Below are 12,550 nucleotides of genomic sequence, written 5' to 3'. Positions count from 1 at the left end.
AATTTCCAGAGCATGTGGAGACATTGAATGGTACCACCTGTCAAGTATACAGATTACTACTGACTCACTGTCTGCAAGGAATGTGATCTGGTTTGTTTTTCTAGTGGTGGCAATGGGGTCAATTAGGGCTGATATTCGCCTCATAAGAATGCTGTAAAGGATGGTGAAAATACACTATAAAAAAAAAGAAATAAACTATAAAAAAAAAAGGTTTACATTCCCATGATGGAGTCTGGTGCCAAACCACTGAATTAGGTATCAGAAGGCCTGGATTTGAGTCCCAGAAAGAACACATGTGCACCTCTGGGTTGTTGGCAATGCCACTTGGTCTTTCTGGGTCTCAGAGAGTCATCTGAAGAATGACGATACTTCCAATTTTGTTAGACTGTTATAAGTGATAGTGCCCCATAGACTGTATAGTGTTATTAAATTATAGGTAATGTATATCTAAGGCCTTCTGGCTTGGTAGCCCCGTGAACCACTCTATCTAAATATTTAGCAATCAAGTTGCATTTGTCTTTGTCCATGAAAAAAAATAAGGCAAACTAACCTATATGAACAATGACCTTACTTTTACTGCGGTACGTTGATTAATGCTGACAGAAAGGATATAATAGCAGTAACTATTATTAATTATAAAATAAGAGCAATTAACATCCTAGTACTTATGTGGAAGAAATTATGCTAAGCAATTTATATGAAATGTCAAATTATGCTATCATGTTAATTCTATGACGATGGTTCTATTATTGTCTCCATTTTTCTGATAGCGAAACTTTAAAAAGTATTTAATTATCCAAGTTCACCTTTCCTATAAGTACTAAGTGCCAGGTTTTGATTTCAAGTTTGTATGACTCCACAGAACTGGCTGCTAAACAATTAAAAGACATTATTTTGCTCTCTAAATGAGCTAACCAGACAATTTTCTCTGAGAACAGAGAAAAGGAATTAGTATTTCTTGAGCATCAAACATGTGGTGGTGCTACTAAAGTACTCTATAGACTTGATCTCATTTCTGTTTAAAAATCTAACTCTACTCCTTACTAGTCATGTGACCTCAGCCCATTTACTTAACTTCTCTGCACCTCATTTTATTTATCTATAAAATGAGTTTTAGCAGTTTTCTTATCTAATATGTTGGTTGTGAGGATTAAATGAGTTTACATGTAACGTGCTTAGGGCAGTACCTGGTTAACTATTATAAAGCGTTAACTATTATCGTTTAAAAATGTGATCAAATAACAAAATCAGTAATTCTACAACTCTATATAACATAATAGAGTCTACTGATAGAAGGCAAAATAAAGGGATTCATAAGTAGTCTCAAAACAACTATCAAATGGTTTCTAGTTCGCCCAGAGAATTCAGTACCAAATACAGTCATTGCCAGAGAATATCTGTCTAAGAGACAGACTCAGCTCAGTGGCCATCAGCAACATATGAAAAACCAATCCTGACCATTCTCTGTAGGACCTGTTGAAAACAGGAGGAAAGTAAGGTGATCTAAATCCATACTCTGATCCTATAAACCACTTTCTTTTGTTTTTTTAATTAATTTTTATTGGAGTATAGTTGATTTACAATGTTGTGTTGGTTTCTGCTGTACAGCAAAGTGAATCAGTTATACATATACATATAACCACTTTTTTTAGATTCTTTTCCCATATAGGTCATTACTGAGTATTGAATAGAGTTCCCTGTGCTATACAGTAGGTTCTTACTAGTTATCTATTTTATATATAGTAGCATGTATATGTCAATCCCAATCTCCCAATTTACCCCTCCCCCCCCTTCTCCTATGGTAACCATATGTTGGTCACTGAACTGAGTTATTCACCTAATTTAATGGATAATAAATACTTTGGACTCATGATGAGAACAATCCAAAAGGGAATTCCCTGGCGGTCCAGTGCCCCCTGCAGTAGAAGCCCGGAGTCCTAATGACTGGACCGCCAGAGAATTCCCTTTTGGATTGTTCTCGTCATGAGTCCAAAGTATTTATTATGCATTAAATTAGATGAATAACTCACTTTAGTGGTAAACTCTTCTAAATTTGAAATAAGTATCTGTAATTCTTCTAGATTCCCTAAACCATTTGTATATTTGAGACAACAAATTAGAATGCAGCCATTTTTCACATGAAGGAAATCTTAAGGTTGTAAAAGGAACTAATTGTGATACTTAGCCACAGATTTCTTTAGGTACTATACGCTAAAATTATTATTTTTTAACATGCCTTGCCGTGTAATTAACAAATGTTCAGAGGCAGAACCAAACTCTATTATGGACAGAACAAAGCGACAAGAATTATCCAGTTCTACTATAGTTTTCAATAGAAATCAAGGTAAAGAAAATCAAGTTCTATTTTTATATGACTAATATTATATCATTTATTTTTGTTTTAAAACCATGGAAGAATGTTCACATGATTTCCAGTAAGGTCTAAGTGAAAATGAAAACCAGTCTTAAAAACATTTCCCATAGAAATGAAAATGTACCTTTTAACTTTAACGGGTAGTATTTCTCAAGTCTCTTATCTAATAAAACCAGACCATGTTAACTGCATACCATGTGCTGAGGAATTTTTTTTTTTAGAAGAAATATGGACTTTAATGAAGATTCTTTCCCTTTGGTATAAGTGAGACATGTGAAAACATCCAAACAAAAAGAAAAGAAAAAAAAAGGGAGGTGAGGATTTAGATAGTCCAGTCTCCCGTATCCACAAGGCCTAATGACAGAGCAGGGCCGGCCTGGAGAAGGGATTCAGTAACTGCAGGTTTTAAGTGTCCCCATCCCCCCAGCCCCCTGCCCCGTGTGAAACTGACACTCATTCAGCCAAACTTCTGCCTTCCAGCCTCTCGGTGGGGGGTCCAAGTTTCTCTGGTCCTAGCTCACACCCGAATTCTCTCGGCCTCTGGTCTCTTTAGTAGAGAAGATGATGCTACTGGTCCCCACTGCCTCAAAGGCCAGGGTGAGGAAAAGTAAATGTAATCGATTATTAGCGTTTTGTGCTCAGGAATAAGCTACGGAAAACAAATTAGGAAAGTAAATCTACAGCCCTAAAATATATGCATATAAAATAAACAACAAATGCAGATCCAAATCTACCGATGGTATCTGGGGATTGTCTACTGCTTTAGAGTCTCAATGCCCCTGTTCCCACCTCCGCAAAATCCACCTAGGATGACACTTCAGTCATCCCCCCACCACCCCAGCAGGGGGAGGCAGGGCAGAGGCTACAGGGGGAAGGGCTATACTTTGGCTCTAGAGTATAACATGCATGCAACATGGGAGGGGTGGGCTTACCAAATGTATATATGGACCCCCTGGGGTGAGGGCCCGGCCAGGAGGCACTGAGCAAGGGAGGGGTCCATCTCCCCACTGGCTGGGAGGGGGCTCTGAGGCAATCTCTAAGGGTTGCATATCCCCGGGGAGAGGGGACAGCTGCCAGCACCCCCATCCTTGACTTCAGGGGCCCAAGAACTCTTTGCGTAAAATATCTTCAGACCCAGCAGATGGCCAAAGGCACAAAGTTTAAACACTGAGAGGGAGGGTTGTTGAGAGGGGTCTGTGGGGTACCCTGAGCCCAGGGGTAGACTAAAGGTGTGATTCATTCCCCCTTCCCAGGAAGGGTGATTGCTCCATTGGGCCTATCACCACAGGATATTTTCCATTACAAGGAGGCATACTGCCCAGGCCTGTGCTGGGGAATTTTTAAATCAAGACAGATACATTAAATAGGTTTGATTCAAAGTGGGCAAGTTCGGGCTTATTTACAACATTTTTATCATTAAGATATTTCACACTAAAACATTTGTTTGCTAAAAGTAGGGAAAAAAATATTTCACAAAAGAGTATTCTAAAGAGCAGCATGGAGTAGTCAAAAGACTGCTGGTCTGAGGAACTGAGTTCTGGTCCTAATTCTGCCCCCAGCCAGCTGGTCAGTCCGTTTATATGTGGAAAATGAGCCACTGGTCACCCAGATTTCTCCCTAATGTATTTGTTTTTGACTAGGAACTCAGATATGAAGTTCTACCAATATTTTGGAGTCAGCCAGTTTATGCAGGGACACGTGTGGAAACTGCAGACATGACGTACAATTCATTCTCTCTGGGGGCAAGGAGGACGCTTCCAATACAATGAAATATAGCTGTTAATATATACAAAAAAGTGTGAAAACAAGTTATAACTCATCTTGCTCTATAATAATGCTGCTCTAGGGATATTCATATTGTGGAAATTCTAGCTGGCATTATTCATTCGGAATACCTATGTTCCACTCATTTCTAGAATTTAAGTCAGCAGCGTATGAGGAGATGAATTAAAGAAACCAAACATGCGCTTCTATGTCTGACACATGTAATAGGTCAGGCCTGCAATACAATTTCATTCTGCATACACCCTCAGACTAAGAACCTTTAAATAAATACATTCTTGACAAGTGTTTATGGATAATTCTTCTAATCTTTAGCTATTCACAAAGCAGGACCCATCTCTTCTGTCCTTCAGTTCAACAACCCCGTCATTAATCTTTTCTAATGCCTCTCACAGATGCAGTGTTTTTTTCCCACAACTGTAACTCGCTCAGGGCCTTGCTTTCCACAGCAAAGTATCAGGTGTCTCAAAGCTCAAAGCTCAAGTGTGTCTCAAAAACACACTTAAAAAAAAAAAAACACACACACTTTAACAAAGGAAATGTTTGCGATCCATGGACTTTATCCACTTCGGTTAAATAGGATCATCTGCTTGTGAGGAGAGGGCCGCTCTGACTCAGTTGTTTTCCACTAGGTCCAAGCTGAGGAGGTCCTGACTGCAGTGGACCTTAACTGACACTCTTGCCTTCCAGCTGACTCATCAGCCTGAACACACTTGTGGGAAACCTCCACTGTCAAGACTGTGAAAAGTGTAAGAGTGTCATTTGTAGAATTAACTTTACCAAGTAAGAAAATACCTAAGTAAAACAGGAAGTAAAGAGATAGAAAAAAAAAAAAAATCAACATTTCCTACCAAGATGTTTCTGCAATAACAGAAAAAAAGAAAATTGACCTGTACAAATATTGCAGAAGAGAATGCTTGCCTTCTGTTCACTTTACTAAACAAGGATTACTTAGCAGCTGAGAACAATATAGAACTAAGAGCCATCAGGCAAATAAAATACACAGAATCACCGCCACCAAGAGGACCAGTACAACCATATTTATGCTCAAGATTTCATCTGAATTAATTCAACTACAAGTTTAACCTCCCAACGAGTAGGCAAGGTCATAGAACACTGTTGTGTGTTCCCAGCTGATCTGTCCAGCAATTGAGATACTTAAAAAACAAAATAAAATGGGTGTAATTGCTCATGCTACTGCAACTGTAGCTAACCTAAACCTGCAAATAAGAATCTATACACATATGAAATTTACTATTTTAAATGGGCCAAAAAGTTGCAATATTCTGTGCTAGAGAAAGAATTCTTCACAAAGGTTTTTAACTTCATAAAAATATCACTGATGACGTGAAATACGGTAAATCGAGGCTTTGAAGGAAAATGGCTTGATTTCAGATCCATAGTCTGATTTCCCAGCTCTGTGAAATGGTGCATGCAGGTGACCTCATCATTTTCCTCACTGTAAAGCAGATGTAACACCCGTACTCACCACTAAGGTCGCTTGTGAGGACTTAATCAGGTCACAGATGTAATAGCTCAGTGAAATCTATCCTGCAGTATAGATCTCAAGAAAGATCAGCTATTATTATTCTTGAAAAGACTTCTTCTTGCTCTGAGACACCACAGTCTTGTATTTTCTTCCTTCTTCTGCTTCTTCCTTCTCAGCCTCCTCATCTTTCTTTCTTTCTTTCCAAACATCAAATGTTGAGAGTTGGGCTTCCCTGGTGGCGCAGTGGTTGGGAGTCCGCCTGCCAATGCAGGGGACACGGGTTCGTGCCCCAGTCCGGGAAGATCCCACATGCCGCGGAGCGGCTAGGCCCGTGAGCCACAACTACTGAGCCTGCGCGTCTGGAGCCTGTGCTCCGCAACAAGAGAGGCCACAATAGTGAGAGGCCCGCGCACCGCGATGAAGAGTGGCCCCCGCTTGCCACAACTGGAGAAAGCCCTCGCACAGAAACGAAGACCCAGCAGAGCCAAAAATAAATAAATTAATTAATTAATTTAAAAAAAAAATGTTGAGAGTTCTCAGATTACATAGAATTCAGGTCCTCTTCTCAATCTACTCTTTCCCAGGGGGATCTAATCTATCTCCATGATTTTAATTATCACCTAGAGGACAATTCCCAAACATATTTCTAATTCAGATCTGAACATACACCTGCTAACTCACCATCTCCATTTGGATGACTCAGAGAAACCTCGAATTCATTCATGGCAAAACATCTTTGCCATCCAAATATAAATGTTCCCTATCTCAGTAAGTGGCTCCAAAAAACACCCAATTTTACAACATAGAACCCTGGGAGTCATCACTGAAATGTCCTGTTGCTCACTTCCCAGTACGTAACTCATTTCCTACCCTTTCCATTTTACCTCTGAAATACATCCCGTTGTCTCCACAGCCAGTGTTCCCTTCTGAATCCAAAATAACTGTCCTTTAACTCCCAAGCATGGTTTCCCTCAAGCAGTCCTGCTTCCTCCAATCTATGCATGGCATGCAACTAGAGTAGTATTTTAAAATATCAAAATATTTTATAATATTTTGATCAAATATAATCACTCCTCTACCTACAACTTTTCTTTATCTTATCAGTGAATAAGAGTAAACTAGAATAAGGAGTAAATACAAAGGCGTGCACATGTCCTCCATCCCCACAGTCCTCTATATTCTGAACACATTAAAACTTTTTCCACTAAAATGCCAGGCTCTTTCCTTCTTCAAGGCCTTTATTCATACCTACTCTGTTCCCTCTTCTGGAGTGTAAAGAAGGTTCCTCCCTTGCTGCCCCTGTATCCCCATTTCTAGCTGTTTCTTTCTCATCATTTAGTTCTCTGCTTAACCAATACTTCCACCAGAAGGCATTGCTTGGTTCTCTGGACAAGGTCAGTTCCATTAATTATACTCTCACAAAGCACCCCGCACTTCTGTATCACAATCCTCAGTGCATTTGTAAATACACAAAAGATAATAAATGACACAAGTGCAGGGAGCTTGTCTGTCTTGTTTACAATTGTATCCCTTAATCTTATCAAACACCATACTTGCCACAAGTGGGCCAACCAAGATATTGATAAATGTTTGCTGAATTAACACAGAAATGGTTCTGGTTTAGTTCTTGACTTGATAATGGCTCATAATTGGTGGAGAAATGCACATAAAACTCTGGTTCAAGGCAGACTGTGATAGCTTTTTACAGGAAATAAGCATAAGGACTACTTGATTCTGTAAGAAAAAAAAAATCAATTCTGGAAGGGGAACAGATATATGAGGAAAGACCCACATAAAGGAAGGCTTCTTTCTGGTGCTGGAATATAAGAGACCATGGAGAGCTAGCAAGACTTCAACAAGTTAAGGGTAAGAAATATTCCAAGGAGGGGAAAAGTTCGGGCAAAGCCATTAGTAGAGCCAGGATATATACAGGGACTAGTGAACAGACAGTTGTACCAGATGAGGGAGGTATACTGAAACGTAGAAAGTGGCCACACTGTGAAAAAATGTCATTATCGAGATTAAACTCTCTCTCTCAGAGACAACCATTGAAGGTTTCATCATTGAAGAACGACTGTTAAACATGGCAAAAATTTGTTAACAGATTAGGGTGGGGATGTAGAGACCAACTAGTAGGCTATTTCAATATTTCAGACAGAAGGGAGGAGAATAGAGGAGAAATATTCCTGCAGGAGAATGAAAGCACTGCTCAAAGAGGGAAGAGGTATGTCATTGACTAATTGGAAAACCAAATCAGAGAAAGGATAGGGGAAGTATGATAGATGATGGGTTCTATTTTGGAAACCCAAATTTTATGTCCTTACATGATGTTGAGAAGGTAGTTAAACATGGATCTAAGAAAGAGGATGCAAGTAAATTTCAGAAATTATTAGGCTCAGGGAAATTTTAATTGATCCATAACCAATTAAACATTAATGCAAAGGCCTGACAAAGATCTCTAAAGTTTTCCACAAATACTTTATATTATATTCTTAATATTTTTATTTATATTCTTAATATTTTTATTAAGAATAAAAAATACAAAAAATAATAAAAGGTCTTTTATAATTACTACCTAAATTTTCAATATACATACCTCGTGCCTAATTTTATTTTATATAGATGTTAGGAACACTCCTCATATTTTTACCATAATTTCACCGTCTTTAAAACAGTTAATTTCCTACCATTGTTGGGATGGGAGGAACCCACTTATGCTGACTTTTTCTCTATTCAGTAGAAGAATAATATCTTTTCTGTGTTTAAAAGAATTCCAGTCTTTGTAATAGGCTCTGTGCAAAAATTTTAAATGACGTACGGAAGTTTTAAAAGGTCATTCTAATTTCAAAAATGTTAACATCTGAAATTATGTCTGTCATCTTTAATTATCAGGAGAATATCCAAAGAATAATAAAATGCAACACTTACTTTTGCTGCACCTATTTGTTCTTTGCGAAATTTCTCAAGTGGCGCAATTAATACATCATTAGCGTTTTGAATCTGAAATCAAAAATGCAAATACATTAAATTCTGTATAAGTCATGCAAATAATATTGAAATAAAGATGGCTCCTTTATTCCACTTATTTAAATAAACAGCTTTTCTTCTCCTTTGCTTCTATAAATGAAATAAAAATACCTCACATGTTATATAGTCTTTTTCTACTTTATAATTGTTTTCACAAATTATTTCACTTCATCCTAACAATAATGTAAATAATGTGAAAGCACGTACACATGGTGAGATCTTAAATATTTAAATTTCATATTCTAAAATTTAACTAAAATAGCACATCAGACACTAAATTTTAAAATACCTTTAATTATACTGGTTTAATGTAGTCAGTTCAAGCATCATTTTAAAACTGAGCCACATAAAAGCTCTTCCATCTTGCCACTAGAATGTTATAATTCTACAGCTGCAAAATAAAATAAGGCTTATTTTTTCCCTATTTAATTAGATTCCTTACACTTGGGATTTGCCTGAATGTTCTCATTTCATACTGTTCGCATTTCATTTCAATGAACAGTATTTTAGCCCAAAACTCCAATTTGGGTTTTATTTAAATTTTAAAACAGATAAATCTTTAAATTGATCTGCAAGAATATTGTGAGGGGGTACGAGGTGGGGCAGGGGCAGTGACTGGATACGAGGAGACAGACATTTCTAAGGAGAGCAGTATGCTGGAAGGAAATCTTGATTTTTAAAAAAATCCCTTTAGAAAGCATTAAAATTAAACATAGGATCTTAAATGTTCTCACCCCAAAAAGAAATGGTAACAATGTGACAAGATTGAGATATTAGCTAATGCCATGGGTGGTAATCATTTTGCAATACATAAATGTATCAAATCAACATGTCGTACACTTTAAACTTACACAATGTTATGTGTCAATTATATCTCAATAAAGCCGAGGGGGGGCTTCCCTGGTGGCGCAGTGGTTGAGAATCTGCCTGCTAATGCAGGGGACACGGGTTCGAGCCCTGGTCCGGGAGGATCCCACATGCCGCGGAGAAACTAGGCCCGTGAGCCACAACTACTGAGCCTGCGCGTCTGGAGTCTGTGCTCCGCAACAAGAGAGGCCACGATAGTGAGAGGCCCACGCACCGCAATGAAGAGTGGCCCCCGCTTGCCGCAACTAGAGAAAGCCCTAGCACAGAAACGAAGACCCAACATAGCAATCAATCAATCAATCAATCTTTAAAAAAAAAAAAAATAGCTGAGGGGGAAAAGGTAGGCCCAGTTAACAAGATTATCATTCATTCTACCACTGTGATAATAACACGACTTATTACATAATTAGCAAATGCTAAGATGAAAGAAAAACCTATTTTTCAAATAGGTCACTATTTAAAAATAGGTTAAAGAGTGTATAGGAGTTCCTTATATTCTTCTTATAATTTTTCTGTAAGTTTGAAATTATATCAAAATGTTAAAATTTCAATAAAAGGGTTTTACTTTCACTTATTTTCACTAAACTGGTTATTCTCTAGTCAAATTATGGAATTTATTTCTTAAATTCCATAATCTAAACACACAAAGATAGTATACACAAAAATAAAAACTAAAGTAGTAACGCCTTCCATGATTCTGTCATTCTCCAATTTGCAGAAAAATGAGATGACCTCTTGAAAAGAGGACATAAAATCCTCCATTGTGAAAACATACAAAGTAGATCAATAGTCAGAATCCTTCCCAAGACACTGAGGGCAACTGTAGATACCTCTGACATCCATTACCTACTTCCCATTTGTGAGCTCAAGACAGGCAATCCCTCCAGATACACTGTGCAGGCATTGCATCTTACTACAGAGAGATGATTGGAAACAGTAGCAAAGTAGCTCACTAAATTCTCACTCTCTAAATCCTCTTTGCCCTCATGAAACTCCAAATATGTTTAAACACACACATATATATTTCTCCAGATTTTACAGAGGTAATAAATAGCTGATTCTGCCTTTAAAGTTTGCATAAGGGGAAAGACAATGTCATGGACACTTTAGTGTACTTTGGAAAAATAGCAACAATAAAGGCTAACAGTCACTGAATGTTTACTTTATGCTGGAAACCAGCATGATCAATGTATTTAAAGTTAATGTACTTAAACAGGGAGGTATGTCTCAAGTGGTGAAAACTCCAACAATGAGGGTGAATACCAAGATATACAGCACAGCACTTAAGTATATGTATTTAAAATCAAGAATGCCTGAGTTTAAACCCAGTTCTATTGCTTATGAGCTGCTATTTAACCATTCTGAGCATCAGCTGCATCACCTATCCAACAGCTTGGTTCTAAGGATGAAGATGATAAATGTAAAACACTTAGCTCAGTGCCTTACATCTAGTAAGTATTAAAAGTTTAAGGCTTTTAATATGTCCAGATAAACACAGATAATGTATCTCATTCTGTAATTATATACCTGATACACTTCTTTATCTTAATCTTCTGTGCTACTCTTTTGGTTGAAGTGCATCTATGTGCACAAAATGAGAAGGTATTTTCCCATGAAAGTCACAAAAGACAGATGGTCTAGACTCTCCTACATTCAATCACTAGGTATTTATGTATGTGCCAAGCACATTGCTGAGCTATGTGGGGAAGGGAAAAAATTAAGACATGGGCTGAACCTTCCAGAAAGTTGATGTCTTCTTGTGAAGAGGGAAAAAATTATTCATCCAACAAGTATTTAATGCTCATAAAGCCCTGCTAAAATCTTCAGAAAAACTGAGACAAAACTGATTACATTGAGAATAGTTACATGATAAACTATGCAGAATTCCTCATAAATATGTCAGAATTTTGACAACAGGAAAGATCCATGAGAACTAAATAAGTCAAGGTAGTATTTGCATAGTGGATGTGAATTAGAAGCAGATATGAATTGGACACACCAAAGAGAAAAAATATCCTAGGAACAGGGAACACCATGAAAAAGGCAAGGGGTGGGTAAAACTAAGCATGGAATGTGAGAAGGGGGAGTGCAGTGCAGGAAAAGAAACTATTTATTCTACGCTCATTAAGAGTCCATCCCAATTGTGAGTGCATTGACCAAGTTACAGGCCTTCAGTTAACTTTTTAAAAATGGGAATGGCACAATGAATATAAAGTACGTTGAACAGTTTTGGCACATAGCAGGTTCCATATGTTATTAACTAATAACATTATCTAACTGGGGAAAAGCATGTACATTATTAGTAGGAAACTTAACTGGAATAAGTATGGAAAGGATACCCATAATCTAGGCAAAGTAACCTGAACATGGAATCACTGCTGGTTTCTAAAAAGAAGATTAATGTAAAAACTTGTTCTAGGAAGTAATATGTGGGATACTTTGAGAATGAAGATATAAAGACAAGATATGCAAGCTGAATGGCTGGGAGAAGAACACAAGTTTGAAGTGATAACTAGAGCAGGGGGCTGAGGTGTTGACAGATGGGTAGCAGGGAACTGCAGAGGCAGGTGTTTAAAAAAAAAAAAATTAAAAGGACCCAGAAGGAGAGGAATCAAAGGTGACACTAAGTTTTTTGCCTCAGGCACTGGAACTTTGGCACCACATTAAGAACTAGGATAAATGAGCTAGGGAGTATGTTTGGTAGAGAAAGAATAAAGACAATGGATTTCACTTTGGACCTATTACGTCTGATGCCATGGGAAGACTCAAAAGAAATATTGCAGCAGAGTATACCACCTCAAAATAGCAGAACTAATCAATATGAATAAAATGGTTTTTTACTGGGAAGGGAAAAATTAGAAAAGAGAGTGGATGCGGGGACTTCCCTGGTGGCGCAGTTGTTAAGATCCCCCTGCCAATGCAGGGGACATGGATTCAAGCCCTGGTCCGGGAAGATCCCACATGCTGTGGAGCAACTAAGCCCGTGCGCCACAACTACTGAGCCTGTGCTC

At 37.9% G+C, this 12,550-nt stretch overlaps 1 protein-coding gene across 2 annotated transcripts in view; it reads right to left on the bottom strand.

Moving 5' to 3' along the window:
• The window catches only part of ARHGAP42 (Rho GTPase activating protein 42), a 298,470-nt gene that overhangs the window by 132,873 nt on the left and 153,047 nt on the right, over window positions 1-12,550 (bottom strand). For both annotated transcript variants that reach the window (XM_057552511.1, XM_007191210.2), the window contains exon 4: window positions 8,574-8,645. In XM_057552511.1, the coding sequence (XP_057408494.1) occupies window positions 8,574-8,645 (72 nt within the window). The remainder of the gene's footprint in view (window positions 1-8,573; window positions 8,646-12,550) is intronic.

Source organism: Balaenoptera acutorostrata, chromosome 9 (genome assembly GCF_949987535.1).
Source record: "Balaenoptera acutorostrata chromosome 9, mBalAcu1.1, whole genome shotgun sequence".
In the NCBI taxonomy this organism is placed as follows: domain Eukaryota; kingdom Metazoa; phylum Chordata; class Mammalia; order Artiodactyla; family Balaenopteridae; genus Balaenoptera; species Balaenoptera acutorostrata.
This window is presented reverse-complemented; position numbering and strand designations above follow the sequence as displayed.